The sequence below is a fragment of the Manduca sexta genome, chromosome 27 (genome assembly GCF_014839805.1).
Source record: "Manduca sexta isolate Smith_Timp_Sample1 chromosome 27, JHU_Msex_v1.0, whole genome shotgun sequence".
Lineage (NCBI taxonomy): Eukaryota > Metazoa > Arthropoda > Insecta > Lepidoptera > Sphingidae > Manduca > Manduca sexta.
This window is the reverse complement of record NC_051141.1, coordinates 11,031,123-11,048,053: the sequence shown is the minus strand read 5'-3', so window position 1 is coordinate 11,048,053 and position 16,931 is coordinate 11,031,123. Positions and strand designations below refer to the sequence as shown.

General features: G+C 34.3%; 1 protein-coding gene across 4 annotated transcripts; it reads left to right on the top strand.

Moving 5' to 3' along the window:
- The first annotated feature begins 1,371 nt into the window (after positions 1-1,371).
- Positions 1,372-13,835, top strand: LOC115447272. 4 transcript variants are annotated; one of them, XM_030174272.2, is made up of 3 exons: positions 1,372-1,592; positions 11,766-11,951; positions 12,265-13,835. In XM_030174272.2, exons 2-3 carry the CDS (start codon positions 11,808-11,810, stop codon positions 13,438-13,440), a joined length of 1,320 nt encoding a protein of 439 aa, XP_030030132.2. In that variant the 5' UTR covers positions 1,372-1,592; positions 11,766-11,807; the 3' UTR covers positions 13,441-13,835. The 4 variants fall into 4 exon arrangements, with proteins under 4 accessions (XP_030030132.2, XP_030030129.2, XP_030030133.2 ...); XM_030174269.2 differs by having other exon boundaries at positions 12,262-13,835; XM_030174273.2 differs by lacking the exon at positions 1,372-1,592 and adding an exon at positions 11,233-11,485.
- Positions 13,836-16,931: the final 3,096 nt, after the last annotated feature.

The following is a 16,931-nucleotide window of genomic DNA, read 5'->3' as shown; positions in this document are numbered from 1 at the left end:
ATACAGTATATGTATATTTTACCCAAACAACTATGTGCACGATAGCTTCGCCTTCTACCATATCCTGGATTTTCGTTTGAAAGACGTATTTAAATCCGATGAAAATCTAAAATATGGAAGACAGTTCTTTACACCATATTCATCACAATTTAAGTACAGTAGGTATACATACACTACTTATGACAAATACCTATTAAGGTAAGGACGGGGATTTCTTAAGCCTTACTTGGGAAAATCTAAGATTATAACCGCTTGATTCATGGACTGGCGAAAATAACGTGCGAAATAGGGATAAAAAAATAGATATGACCTTGAACTTCGAAGATGCAAATGGAAACTTCAAAATTAAATAGGATTTTCATGATTTATTTTTGTGTTGAGTTCAATTAAATGTGTTCAATTATTAAAAGAACAAAAAATCTTTTTAACAATAAATCGAGATCAAAAATTACTACAAGTTTAAGAACAATTAAACTTTATGTAGGCGTTAATAAGAAATTATTATAAAATGTAACCTTTCTAATTCATGTTTTTATAATATTTATATGAACGTTAAATATTTTTTGGAGTCGGAGCATAATTTTACATATGTTTGCGTATATTTATTTGTTTGTTACTGAGCTTTAGCTGCCAATTTTAAATTACACACGAATTAATTTCCGACTACCCCGTAATAATAAAATAGACTGACATGCTGTTCGTAGGTATCTTCTCAGTCAAGTCTACTCTCATCGATGATCGAATACTTCCATTACCATGTCGAGCGCAATAGTTGCATTTTTGTTGCGTTGCATTCTGCCTTAGTAGTACAATTGAAACCTGAATACGAGTAAATACATTATTTTAAACGTGATTCTTAATCGGTTATGAGTTTCTGACGCAGTATGTTTACGACTGGTAATTTTGTCAAACATTCTGCAGTGCCTAATAATCATAAATTAACAAAAAAATATAAATATTTAAAGTTTTACAGTACCTTCAGAAAAAAAACAATATTCTTCATCAACATTCTTTGGATGCAATGTAAATGTCTTTTCTTCTATATCACAGACAAAGATATTAGGAATGAATAAAGTTCGCTAGCAGATACGACTTAGCGGCATGAAAATGTCAACCTGTGACATGTATACCTCGATGTGTTACGAAAGTCTGCCAATTGCAAGGAGCTTGCTTGCGGGCCGGTGAGAGGTGACATTAATGCTAATGGAGCCACAGCTGGCATGTCTACTACATTGTTCTAGAAGCTGTACGATACCAACGTTCCAACTCGCGGGCGCAGTGTAAATTAGAGAAGTACACTAGGATTGAAGGTCACACCGGCGGCGCAGACGCACCTCTTAACATCACTGACGTCTGTCGTCTCTTTTCGAATCAGTCGCTTGCGCGGGAACAGCCAAACAACACGTGCGCATTGTTCATTTAGACGAAAATTTAACAGGCATACGTCGAGTGCTGTTTTGAGAGACTCGCTCTTCAATAAAATTGCAGTGACAAATTGTTATATATTTGAACCAAAATGTTAAAACTTTGTGAGTGCGTGTGATACATGGATGCATTACTCACGATTGTCTACAAAACACTGTTCGAGTAAGGTAAGTAATTAAATTTTATTATGACTAGGTATTAATATGTATATAACGATTTATCAAAGCTAAAAAACACATGGCAAGTTGGAAAATAAATATGTAAACAACTATAAACTACATCTATAATATGCATACTTGTAATTATTTTTCCTTACAATTTAAAATATCCTGTACGAACACAATAAGTACGTACTTTGCATTATATTGGTTTTGAAATTTTTGGTTGTAACTCCAAAATAATGAAATTTTTAAAAATAGAGTTCCATATTGAAACTGAATAATGTAAATTATATTAAAAGTATTAAATTATATTAAATTATACTATAAGTGCCGTAGTGTAATACTTGTTTTGTACGGCCCACAAAACCGAAATAGCAAATATTTTGAAATTTTTCTCCAGGTATTTGCGCATACAGTTCTAAGTACTATGTGCCTGGTTTGAGATCACCAATACAAGTTGCACTCGTGATTCAAGCCCGGAATTCGCTAGTTAACTATACAATGAACGCTATTTCGTAAGACAATCTTATTTTAACCGACTTAAAAAAAGGGGGAGATTATCAATTCAACGTGTATTTTTTGGTTATGTAAATATAATGTATTCTAACTAAACACCCGAATCAAACACATAATGACACATTGCCCGTCGCCCGAAGTCTGCTGCAACATCCTGAGGTCTGTAGAGGCATACCTGGTAATAATATACCTTTGCGTAGCGAAGCCTTGTTTTTGTAGGTACAAACATTATTATTTAAATCTCAACTTCATTCTCATTATTAAAATTATAAATATTTTTATAATATTGGGCTGAAATAATCTGCTGAGCTGTACAAACAGTGGGCGTTGCTCATAGGAATGAACTCGACTAAATTTAAAGTAGCGATCACAAGTTGAATTTCAAGTAAACAAACAGATGTCAGTGGAAAAACAACATCCATTCTGCTTATGGAGCAATAAATAGGTATCGCTCATTTGTATTGTTGACAAATCTGCTAGATGATAGCAGATACAGATACAGATTATAAAATTATCAATAGTAAGACGAGCGGAATGGATATGCCATCAGAATCACATTTCTCATCCTACTCAATTTCTAAAGAATGTCTTGAAAATATAATAATATCAGCGCTGTATTATATACTGTCCCACCGTTGGCCACGGGCCTGCCTCGTCTACTCCTGTGAGCGTCTAGGCCTTAGTCTACCACGCTGGACTAGTGCGGATTGGTAGACTTCACACACCCTCGAAAATTCATATAGAGAATTTCTCAGGTACGCAGGTTTCCTCACGATGTTTTTCTTCACCGTTAAAGCAAATATCCTTTATTATAATTGGATACATTATGTTTACATGATATTGTAATCTGTACAAGCTGTTTAATTGCTTTTAATCTTTAAGTGTTCTGTTTTTTTCTGTAGTTTCCAAATAAATTAAAATAAACTAAAAATACTAATTAACACCTAACATCATTACACAAATGTTACTTTAAATCATGGCGATTTAGTTCAATTTTCATTATGCGACAGCACTGTTCAACTCTTTGTAAAGCAGTATTCTAAATAGTTGCAGCTAGCGATAGTCGTCAAAGTATGACAAAACATTGAAAATAACTCATACCGAGCCCTTAAAATATTTAGGTGAAATGTAATTGGAGATTCAAAAACTTTCTCGAACCTTAAGTGGTTTACATTTACATTGTCTGACCATTGTTTTATCAATTCAGTTCCATTGAAACGAACATCAAACACTGAGTCATCTGTAAAGATATTTAAAGAAATAAAATTTCTTCAGACCGTGTCATTAATTGTGACGTCACGACTCACGGTGTAAAAACTTGATAAACCAGTCGGCGTGGCAGTTACGGTGGTAATTTTGAACGAAATGTGAATCGAAACAAATCTCGAATGGGCACGCCCCACTTCTGCTAGGACATTTTTTTAAATATTTTTTATTTTTCAATATAACTTATCGACATATTAACAATTTTAAAGATGGTTGATACTATTGCGAATACAGCTAGGATTTTACTCTTTAAACCACACTTGCCCTAATATGGATCACCTTTGGTATATAATATGGCTGACTCCTGTAAATAAATATACAAAGATACTAAAAGGATCATATAATTTAATTTCTAAGTAGGTCTACTACTTAGATAAACACTGGTCATTATCTCATTTCAAAACGATAAATACAAAAAATCTAATATTTATTTTTTTATCCGCCCTAAGAACCGAACTCACGACATTGGTTTTACTGTATGTACATACTTATGTTGCCGCATGTGTCTGGTATTTGTAAAGGCGAAACGCTGATTAGAATGAGCCTTTTTTTTGGTCCAATAGAATTTAAAGACTCAATACCACCACACCACCCACGCGCAATCTGACCGAAATTAATTAGCAATATGCAGAATATCAAAGTATTTTTGTCTTACTAGTCCTTCCAGCAGTACAGACCTTGTGTTAGGAATCCAATCTGTGTCTGAACTCTTATTGAAGTTAATTATTAATTTGATATCGGAATAACTTATCTTTAAAACCATAAAATACGTTTTAACTGCAAATTCTCAGATCTAAATATTATTATTATTTATATAACAATAGGGAAAATATAAGAAAAACTCCAACAACATCGTCATGTGGATCGCATTCACTTGATGCTGAAAAACGCGTCAGGTAAATTGCTGTCGGCGACGTAACCATGATATAAATGAAGGCATCATAAGCTGTAAATTTATAGAGCTAGTGAGTCAGGTAATGGCGTAAAGTTGCAGGAACGGTCTGTCCGTAACACTACACCTCAGATAAACCACGGTACGGGCGCTGGTCCCACAAGTGCTGTTATATGCAAACAAACCTCGGAGACGCGCGCCCCCGTTCCCCGCCACGTCGCCACCGCCGCTAGGACTACGCCGGCACCTACTTTTGAGAATTTACTCTCCGTCATTGTAAACATATACCGATATATTATGCAATACGTAGAACAAACACTAATTAATTATTAGATTGAGTGTGATTTGTCGAAACAAAATCAAAGTAACTACTATTTGGCACTTTTGTTAAAAAATCATTAAACAGGCAAGTTTATGTGCAATGCCGATTTAACGTTGGTTAATATAAAAAGTATTTATGCCACTATTATTAGTGGATTGATTAAGTGCATTAAATTTTTCTTCCCAACCGATATTATAAAGAGAAAATACATTATTTCCTGTATGTTTGTTGGATAATTGGATAAATTCAAAACTACTATACCAATTTATAAAATTATTTCACCAATAGGGAGAGCTAGAACTTCATTACTCTCAGAGCTACAGACTACTTTTTATCCCAGCAATTAGCGTTATAATACTATAATTTCAATTGGACTTTCCTCGCAGTATTTAACCCCTGGTGACCAGGGGAATCATAAGTATGTGACGACCTTTTATTGTAACGTAAACAGTGGCGGACTATATGTAATCTACATACCGACTACAAATTCAGTACAGTCGCGGAAAGGTCAACACGAAGATAAAGTTACTGTTATCCAAATATTTATGCATAATAAAATTCTTCACAGCAAACACACGGCGTTAATACTTTTCGATAATGAAACGTCAGATGCCCATCCACACATTATTCCGCAAACTTACTAGTTAGTTTTAAAATTGTCACATTAATCTCGAATTGCCCGATTACGGTGAAATGAATAAGGGTAACCATTTTAACATCCTATGTACTATATGTATGTATAGTAGGTCAATTTCGACGATTGAGGTGGTTAGCGATTCGTCTTTATTTTGAGATGGTTATAGACTACACGAAGTTGTTAATCTCTATTCCAATGTGTGTAAGCAAACAGTGCATTGAAAGTATCGTTCAGTGATAAATCCTTCTTATGGCTAATAGCGGTGTTAACAAATATGAAAAATTAAATATACAATATCGACGAACTAAGCATCAATACATATTAGGGTATTGTTTTTTTAGTATTTTGTCAATTAATGTAGTTATAAAAATGTCTTTAATTATGATATTTGCGACTAACACGTCGGCATACGATTTAATTTATGCTCTGGACATTATGGTATTATCTCGTGCTTTTAGTTAGTTATTTCAGTTACGCATATAGAAAAAAAAAATTGCTATTTTCAAATATATCTAACAACTTGCTAAGTTACAGTGATATAGAGAGGATTCCTGCTAGTACCTACCAAAAAAAAATTGAATGCCTTATTACAGTCATTGTTCTTTTAAGCCGCCTCAACAATTGCGCCAACAATATAATATTTAATGTACATTAATCAAGTTTTCCCTTCCAATATGGCTGTGACCGCTGACGTCGCTTCATAACGGATACTTTTTGACATGTGACACAACCCCTTAAGTGGTGCACTTACATGGCAATAAAAAAATAATTTCCGCCAAATTCCAAAACACATCCATGTAATATGATGGGGACAACACTTACTTTGTAAACACATAAGGGATATTTAACATGTGATAACAGATCATACTACCCTTCCCCACAATCCCATGCAATTCCCTCCTGCACCCCTTTTCATATGAACCTCTGCTGATAGTGAGCAGAAAAGCCCAATATCACTTTATGCTATCTGAGATTCAAACCCGGAATCTCAGAGTGGAGATCGTACCGCATACACAATACCTACATCTACGCCACGGAGTGATCCGGTGTTTTTATTTCATTATTGAAACACCCATAATGCACGCTACATATCTACCATACATAATACACTATACTATCTGATATCTCTAGTTGGTCGCTAAGTTGTTAAGTTTAAAGATATTTTAACAAAGGCTCTATCATTTAGATATAACTGGCACAAGTACGCGTGGGTTTAGTGTCCACTACGTCACGATCCATGAAATCCATATTAAACGGCAAACAGTTCATGAAAAAATTCATACGCATAGTTGCAAGTGGGTACGTCTCATAAACACGGAAAGGAACTGAAATTTCTTTGAAAAAAAAACTCCATTTCGAATTTATCGGCTTGACCGTGTATCATTTTGGCGAGCCGAATAGTATCACCATCCCACTCGCCGTAACGTAATTACCGTACCTAACTAAATGTTCATCTGTTTCTACGGGTGTCGCGATGGATCACTTCATATCGTAGCACCGGATATATATACAAATAAACAAATATACACATACATACGTGTTGTTGCTTATGCTCGTACTCTTTTCGGCGAACGGCTACGATGTCCGTACTCAGCATTATAAATTGTCGTCGAAGACCATTATATTCACGATGATATAATTATATAATAATATGTAATGTCGCAAAATAATGAGCTTTGAAATTTTAAATAATAATAAATTGTATTAATGATGTTATTTATGTCGTTCGAGGATAACAAGTTGTAAAACACCAAATCATTGTAGAAAGACAGTCCTATTATTTAGCAATGTGGCATGTAATACTTTAAATATTTTTATATGTAGTGAAATTGACTCCGATAACAATACTTTTATGTAAAACAGTTAAAATAAGAAAACCCGTTCTTAGCTCAAACTCAATTTGTTGGCCGCTGCAGTAGCCTTATAAATGCCTTATATACAATTTATTTTTCTATATTTCAAATATGGATGCTACGGAGTAGGAATACGCTTAAGGTAAGGGGCACAAATGATAGCGCATTTGAACGATTATCACACGACTGGCGTGCGATCTGAGCATCTAATATATTATATTAAATTTCATGTTATATAAATATTTGTTAAATCTGACTGAATTTGTTGAATTTGATACAAGTAAACTCTGACACCACCATATTTTATAATGAGAATACAATAACGTAAACTTACTAACCAATTGTTCGCATCGTTTACATCATGCTACGTTCAAAATAATTTGTAACAACACAATTAACTAACATAACGATCTAATATGTATGTTACAGACAGCTTTACTCTAGAATATTAGCATAATATATTACATTCAGTAAAATTACGCTAATAATAAAGTGGCCGTGTTTTCATTTGTAGTATTTACTGTAAATAATCATGATGGACATGGTAAATGCCTACTGATCGTCGGCACCTCACCAAAACGAATTTTCTCATAAAAAATGAAATGTTTCGTTGGATTATGAACTAGGACCTGGGAGTCTCGTCTGGCGTGATATTTCAAACGAGAATGCGGCTATACTAAACAGCGAAGTAAAGTTTTAGCACTTTCCAACACAAAGGGAAAGCAATATAAGGCACACTAAAATTGTTACAATAAAACATAAGAACGCAACCTGTGTAAGTTCGTGTGCGCTCGCGCACGTTCCAGATTATATTCATTTTCTCCCGACGGCATATCGTCCATTAACTTTTATTACTTACTTGTAGTGATATATTTACGTGTTTAATTGGAAATTGAATAAGAAAAATTGGTAAAATATATAGATACTGCATTGCGTTTACAAAATTAGTTACTTATAAGTTATAACACTTGTTATTATAAAAAAAAAATGTATAACGGCCATATTTTCCTATACTTTTACAATTACATAACATTATTAGCTCTAAAAGGAAATCTGTTATTTTTTGTTAACAATAACAAAGAATTATCTAGGATACAGCTCTGGCAAGGTTTTAACTTCATTGTGGTCGTAAAGCTTGTAGAAAATATACATCATATTTTAATATTAACCCACGATTTAATATTATATAAATGTATAAACAAGTTTAGTACAAGAAAATATTAGATTTACAGTCAATACGAATCGACCATGAGAAACGCGATGCACGCGGCCAATTGTATCGAAAATAAAGCTTAGCTCACTGGTTGACGTAATCATGGATTTATATCGCAGAAACCTTCGCTGATATTGTGCAGTTATGTCGCGACTATGAAACACGCTTTGCAAACAAACCGTACTGTTTGACTAACACTGCAACAAAACTAATATGAACGTTAAGGTGTATTTGTAGTAACTCGTTTTTTAGTTATAAGTGTGTGTTTTCTATACATATATGACCAGCACGTGATTTCAAAGACATAATATGATTGTTCCGAACAAGTTATCATTATGTTAATAAATTTGTTGTGCGAAGTTGATTGGTATATCCCTCTACTAAGAGGCGGTGGGGAGCTTACATCACTTTTTATGTGATTGTACTGCTATCAAATATCAATGCTTTCTGATAATTAATCAGCGGTTAAGTACTCAATAAGAAGAAAGCTGTAAGGAGTGTTCAAATCATAACGCATTAGTAATGTGTCGTACTATTCTGAGAATATTCATCATAAAATAATATAATTTACCGTATGCATCCTTAGATGTTTTTTAAGAAAACGTCATTGTATGCATCCTTAACCTTCGCGAAATAAAGGTAGCAATTCTATGTTAAGAAAAAAAGAACATTCTTTAAAAATAGACTCAATGTTAAAATTGACATAATTAGTTTCCCATAGAGCAGACCTTGATGGTTAACAATGATATTTATATGTAGTGGTATTGACAGATATTTGACCCAGACACCTACAAATTTATATCGAACCACACACAATACTGCTTTAAAATAAATAATATTTTATAAGTGGTCTTAAAGATATTCATTATTTTATTCTCGAACGTAAAATTTTATTTTATGTAAGTGTGTATGTTTATAAAGCTCAGAACCTATGTAAACTTAATCGATCGTCTCGATCTGTAGTTGGTCTCTACCAAAACGATATTGGATTTAAACTGGGATGAAATATAATTATAAAATTCTATTCAGAACTCCGCTGTTTCATCTAATTATGGTTGGTTGGCTTTCATATCCAAATAGTGCCTTCGAGTAGTCGGGTTACATTCGAATCAGAAGTACCACATATTGCTCTGACTTAATTATATCGGAACATTTGAATTCTTAAGACATTATTTTCTTATGCAAATATAAAGTGGAGCGTTCACAAAGCGGACCTAGCAACCGCGTTACCTGCGTTTAGGCACGCTGATACTGTTAAATGCGTGCTAGTATATATAATACCCGTTTTTGTTTACATACCACCCAGATACTAAAAGTCCTTGCGGCAAAAACGTTATAGTTTCTACGATTTTACGCTCAGATTACTGCCTGTAAACCTTTATGGACTTATTAGTTTGTTAAAACTCTATTCAAGTTCATTTATCGGCAATTGATAAACAAAAACACAATGGAGAAAGGAGACACAGAAAACGTACTTTGATACGTTTACGGAGTTATGATTTTGAGACGAAAAAGTATAAATAACCGAATGGAAGCACTTAAATTCAGCAAACAAACTCATTATTCATGTTCATAAAACGAACAGAGTATGACGTTACTTAAGAAATGATTCATTAGGTATACTTCACTTCGTGCCAAATTTTCTATTACAGTACAAGTGCTCACGGTAAATGATGCAGGCTAGCGGTTTGGTGATCCACACCGTTACACATACCAACGCACTCATTCGCAACTATAAGAATCATGTTTCCAGAAATCATGTTCATGCTATTCAAATTATTCACGATTTATGAGACAGCAACCGCCGCAAAGTGCCTATAACCACAATAACACTGCCATGACATTAAACAACCTAAACTAGATTTAGAAAATTATATTTGAAAATGAATACAAAATTTCACTCTTCATTGTAAGCCCATTAAAATGTTATTTATTTATTTTACACTTCCTAAGCACATAATATACACTATACATAAAGACGGACTTAATGCCATAGGCATTCTCTCCCAGTCAACCTTTGCCTGGGGCAGTGATAAACTTTAAACGATACAAATTACGATAATTGTTATTAATACACAAACTACATTTTCTATAAGAGCGCTAAGTGTTGCCTTTATTATCTTGAAATTAAGCATAAAAGAATCGTCTATCTAAAGTAATGATTGTCTACCTTAACCTGTTGTTTGTAAATAGTTTAATTCATATAATGTTACTACTAACTACATTATTACTATGGTAAAAATTATCGAGCATCGATCATTGGGGCGCAATTGATTTTAGTTGGTGTGGATAACGGATGTAATGATACAGAACGGGTATGTAAATATGAAAAATAGCTTACTCTATACGCGTAGCGTTAAGGCGTAAATAAAGCTTTTCCTCCAGCGTTTTAAATGTTAAAATAACTCAGAGCAAGACATAATTAGCATAGCAAGCAGACACTCGAAAGTTGGCGTGCTCTTATTGATACAAATACCGATATTATATACATGTGCATACGTAAATAAGACACGCGCCTAAATCAGAGGTGCTGCGCATGCCGTCTCGCCTCGACTCTACAAAACGAAGCTACAGTACGAACAGTTACAATGGTTAAAACCCACTAAAATTAACTTTTTATGATTCACATTAATATATATTAAATTATTTGTATTTACTCTCAAACTTTACTCAATTTTAGCTTCATATTGTATTTTTGCAACAGTTCAAAAATATTGCTCCTATTTAATATTTTATTTGAACTTCCACTAACATTGACAGAGGTTCAAACAAATTTCACTCAGATTCTACATTCCAACAAACTACAACAGTTAAAGGTTTTTGCATAATATCGAATACCTACTGCAAGTGGAACGTCCCGATAGCGTTGCTAAAATGAGGCGCGGAACGTTGAGTATCGGCGCAGCACGACGGACCGACCTCCTATCTGATAACGCGCTACCGATAACGATATACCTAGCTGACTCAGACACTTCATTACCTTTCGAATACTTACACTGTAACGTTCAAGATAAATATAGCTTAAAAAAAATATTTGGGTGTTACATTCAGTGAGTGTGGTTTAGAAATAACTCGAGTGGTTTGAGGGGAGGAGTTACAATATTGTAGTATTATTTGTGAGTACAGAACTAGACAGCTGAGGGACCGCGGCATAGGAACACACAGTGGCCAATTTGTAATTAAAATGAATAGCATGACAGGTATTTCTTTAACGACCTACATTTTTGACATAAGTACACTGTAAATTTTTACAGTTTTACATTGATTGCTGGTGATATATTTATATCACCAGCAATCAATGTAAAACGTGAATCAAATTATTAAGTTCTAAGTTACCTATCTATAGCTAAGATTTTACCCGTCAATGTATAGAAATAAATCCTTTGTTGTACAAATGTAACCAATACCTATAATTAATAGGCAAACAATGAATTAAACTGTGTTGTATCGTATTGGTTTAACTAGTATTTTTTATCACAGGGACTGAGTAATCGAATGAGATGGTGACGTGACACGTCTAGCATGCGGTGGTCGACATGGTGGCAAGTACTCTTGGTGCTACAAGGCTCGCTGGCGCAGTCCATCACGCCGACCGTGTGCGATGACGAATTCTGTCGATGCGACGCATTCACAAGGGTTATATGCAACTGCACCAAGGCATATGCTGTACGTATACTAACTATTGATTTCTTTACAAATATATTTTATACTGCAACAATTTTCATACATTACAATGTCCATTCAAGTACAATATAGGTCGTCCAAAACGGAGCTATCTTAGCCGAGGTAAAATGTTTTTAATTAGTTACATTTCTTTTTGCAAACGAGTACTATGCCATCTTTTCATCAAGTTAATGTTAGAAACCGACAGTGCGTTAATGAAAAAATGTCCCACAAGAAACTAATAAATATATTGGTACCTCTATTTCATAGAATAAAAAATAAAAGGAAATTCTATAATTTAATATTGTTTTAGCAGGAAGTGACCCTTAGACCCGATGGCGCCTACAGAGTACCTTCTACGTGTACGGGCATCATCATCGATGGATGCGCTCGTGTGTCTTTTCTACCAGACACTATACGAAATCTCATCCAACTTCGCAACGTAGAAATAAGAAACGTTCAACATGTCATTATAAACGAACGAGCTCTTTCGTGGTCACCGTTTCCAAGAGAAAACGACATAAATCCTGGCATAAGAATAATCATAAACAATTGTACAATTGATGATATTGCGTCACACGCGATTCAAGGACGTGTAAATGACATTATAATTAGTAACAACAAAATCAAGAATATGAGGCCCTTTTCATTCTCCAGCCTGACAGGCGTCAAAAATATAGAATTACGAGAAAATGACTTTGAGAACATTGAGATACAAGCGTTTAAAAAATTTGCTACTCTTAATTTTTTACTGAATGGTGGCACTATAAGAACACTGCCCAGCAGATTTCTATCAGATGTCGAAGTTACAAATCTATTTCACATGGAAGGAGTTACCGTCAATTACTTGTATAGTTCAACATTTCTTGTCAGTGCACCAAAGAGGGTCTTAATAGAGAATAACAATATCGTGACATTGGAGGGCGACGCCTTTCACATGGTCACGAGGGGACCCATAACTTTCAGGAATAACTCGGTAACAAATTTGAGTAAAGGCGCATTCTTCGGGATTACTGTGGACTTAGAAATTTCATCAGTGATGGGCCCGCAAGAGTTACTAATTGACAACAATACCGTGACACATTTAACGCCGTCTTCGCTTATATTTAATCATACGAGGCTCACGCAGCGTATTGACGGTTTGAATTTAAATGTATCATGCACGTGTGAGCTCACTGAGGAGTGGAGAGAGCTAATGAAAAGCCAAGTTGGAACTATCAATTGCTGGTACGAATTGAACAATCATTACGTGTCCCTGCCAACATATATGGACAGCCGCTGTGGAGCGTTCAAGCAAAACTTTTGGATATTTGTTGTAATAGGAGTAGTTCTAGCTCTGATATGTGTAGCAATCATAATCTTCTTTGTAGTGAGACGCGAAAATGAAAAGAAAAAGAAAGTGCAGATAGTAATGCCTGATGGAAAGACTTACAGAGAGACTGAATTTCACATTGTCGTGGAGAGAGCAGAGCTCCTAACCACTGATTTATGAGTGGAATCGCCTGTGTGAATTTATGTGTAAAGATAACTGGTCTAACCGATTATTTCATTAAGTCACAGTGCCGAATTAGTTTTATTGTGTACATTGTATGTTTATGCTGTCGAAATCTTGATAGATTTATAGTTTTAAGGCAACATGGTCATTACTTTATGATGCGACTAAACCAAAAACATGGTTTTGATATAAAATTCTACTTAAAAACTATAAATCCGTCGGAATCGCAATTCAAATAGCCTACCTCAATAGAACATCAACAATTTTATCACGTATAAGTTGTGCATCCATAAAGATTACCTACGAGATGTATCTAAAAAGGTATTGTTATTCTTTCATAAATGCAAGGCATTATCCATGCATATATCAATAAAAAAAGTACAACGACAAAATTGTTTCATTCGACAATCAACACGTTCTCGTAATAATTGTTTAGCGCCAATGTTTGTACTTTGTGCATTGATGTGAATGACGTAATATAGTTAAAATAGAATTCCATTATGGGATTTGAAACATAGCTAACCCATAATTTTGTTTACGCTATAATTTCTTGCACTCACAGTAAGATTTCCAGCGTGCCAAATTCTGAATGAAGTTTAATTACTCTTTAATAGATATTAGAATTCACTATGCTTTGGCGCGTATTCACATATTGGTTTTCATGCTGTGCCTACAATTTAGTAACTAATAAAAGAAAATAAATTGTCGAAATAAATCATGCGCATTTTATAACAATTGCGGAGCCATTATCTTTAATAAAGCGAATGTCAAGTACTTATATACTATGATACTTGTATAAGTAATGTTGCACAATAGCGAATTATATAATATATAGAACATGAATATTATCCGTAAATATGCGTTTATATGTACGTCCGTCCGATGGACTATAAATGGAGCGATTTGAAGGATTTTTTAAGTAATTTCAGATTCGCCCAGCGAGTGATCCTGTGAAGTTTGGTAGCTATCAGACTACCAGAAATCATCTGACTATAGATTTAAATAAGTACTACCCTTGCAAAAGCCAGCTGAGCCGCTTCTACCTAGTGAATTCATGTTAAGTTATTTTTTACAAGCTTTTATGTATGTAGTTTGACCTGTCCCGGGGTTTGTAATCAAATCTTGCTAACCAAATTTCACCCACTTCCAATGACACAGTGTCCGATTGAGCTGAAATTTGGCATGTATCTTAATTACGCGTGATAATGCAATCATATTATAAATTTAGTTTTGTTGTCAATCCAATATGGCCGCCTTAACAGAATGGTGACTTACATATTTCAAGACAACTCACCTGATATGGGCATCAAATGAAAGGGCTTAACTTCTAGAATACAACACATTATATAAAAAATCAAAAGAAAAATAACTTTTTAAAAACAAGCTTTTATTACTTGATGGAGGTAACAAATTAAAAAAGCATTATAACTCACTCCTAAAATGCTTTTTTGTTGTGTGTGTCTAATATACAAACGCAAATATTTAATACATCGGGTTTAAATTATTCTTAACTTTTTAGTTCTTTTTTATTAACAAGTAATGAAAACTTGTTTTTAAATAGTGATTTTTTTCTTTGGATTCTTTTTATGTATATCAATGTGTTTATAAATGTACCCATTATGTCATAAAAATTTCGCTACATACTATATAATACACTACAGTTCTACAAACTTTATATTGTTGCTTTGCTCTTTATGTGCATTTGCTTTATTCCGCGATACCTACAAGAAAGAAGAACCTAGTTTCATTCAAGTTCAATCAAATGATGCAAACACGTTAACAGCAACGACTGAATACAATCTAACAAAAGTCCTTTTGTAGGACAAATAGATAGTTGAACTAATTTGCATGAAACCAATGAATCTTACAATTCATTCACTCAAAACCAGAAGCACCTTTGATTAAGTTAGATATAGTAAGTGGAAAAATCAGAGGAACAAACTCGCATACATTACCTTGATTGATGGGACACGGCGGAACCGCTGTCTATATTGTAAATGTGTGATAGTAACGTAGAACACAGCGGCGCAGTTATCGCTCAGCGACCGGTCTCGATTTGATATAATTATGTATTATGCTAATTAATATTCCGCCGTACGCGGGGCTTGCGTGTGGCGCAACGTGGCGGTTCTCAGATGACACGAATATCACAAAAATAACTCACTTATGTTAGTTAATAACCGCGCGCTAACACACAGCGAGGTCGGCCGGAACATTTTTACATTTGATAATTACCTAGCGCGAGTCATAGCATGACTTCAATGCTTCTATGAGCTGCGATTTTAAACATTGTTCACATAAAAATCATGGGAGAATATTTTACGATTTTATATAATTAGTTAGTGAAAGAAAATTTTGGATGTTGAGTAACGAATAAAACTTAACTCCGACAAAAAATTTAAATAATGCAATTATAAAAGTAAATAGCCATATACCTTCTTAGCCATTCTTAATCATAAATAAGTTCACTAAAAACCTCATTGATAAGTATGTATCGGTTTTTATTAACTGAGCACAACTGACACCAGGCAGGCCATACATTCGCTTCACGGCACGGTTTAATATCTGAGTTCCCAAACGCGTTGCCACTCGTTTTGTAATTATACCAGATTAATTTACATCATACTAACCATTGAGATCTACTAGATTAGCTATCATTAAACAAGTATATGTTTCTACCTTGACCTTCATGAATATTAGATGGTTGTTGTTATCGATTCCGCTTTGTATGCATGCAGCACAGGATTAAATTGCATTCTTTTAGACATAAGGTCGTGTAGCATCAAACGGACGACAAAGCTTTGTCATGGAAATTTCTAGATTGTATTAATTACATATAATCTCGCTCGAAAAATCCACGTTATATTCGACATGGAACTTTTATTAAAGTTTTTAGATTTTTAGAGTATTTCAATCAAAGTATTATCATCTCCCATTGATTTTCCCTAGCTATATTCACGTTTAACTCACAAAAATAATAGTTTCCTGCAACCTTTCCTAGGTAACGGAGGACGTAGTGCGCATAATTATTCTTTTTGGAAAACGATATTTATATACCTATAAAGTAATATTGTATATCTTAAGGTAATAACACAAAAAATAAATCTCCGTTAATACATTCTGCCACGTGCGAAATTTAATGAACACAACCTATGTTTATTTACAAACATAGCCCTAACCCTGTGTAGTGGGTGGCAGAAACTGTGAGAATCTTACATTCCAAGATACTTAGGCCCGAAACAAATATTTACTGGATTAGTCACATTTGCCTCGGTGGGGAATTGAACCCGAAGCTTCACACTTTACTCGCTAGACCACGAAGTAACGAGAGTCGATCTTGGTCAGCGCTATGATAAGGCTCAAGACACCAGCTAAAAGTCAGTATAAAAAAAAAATATCTGTCTAGTATTAGGCGCACTTACCTTTGTATTAGTAAACGAGGAATCTAATCATTCCTGTTGCGCCTGCACGCAATAATAACAATATGA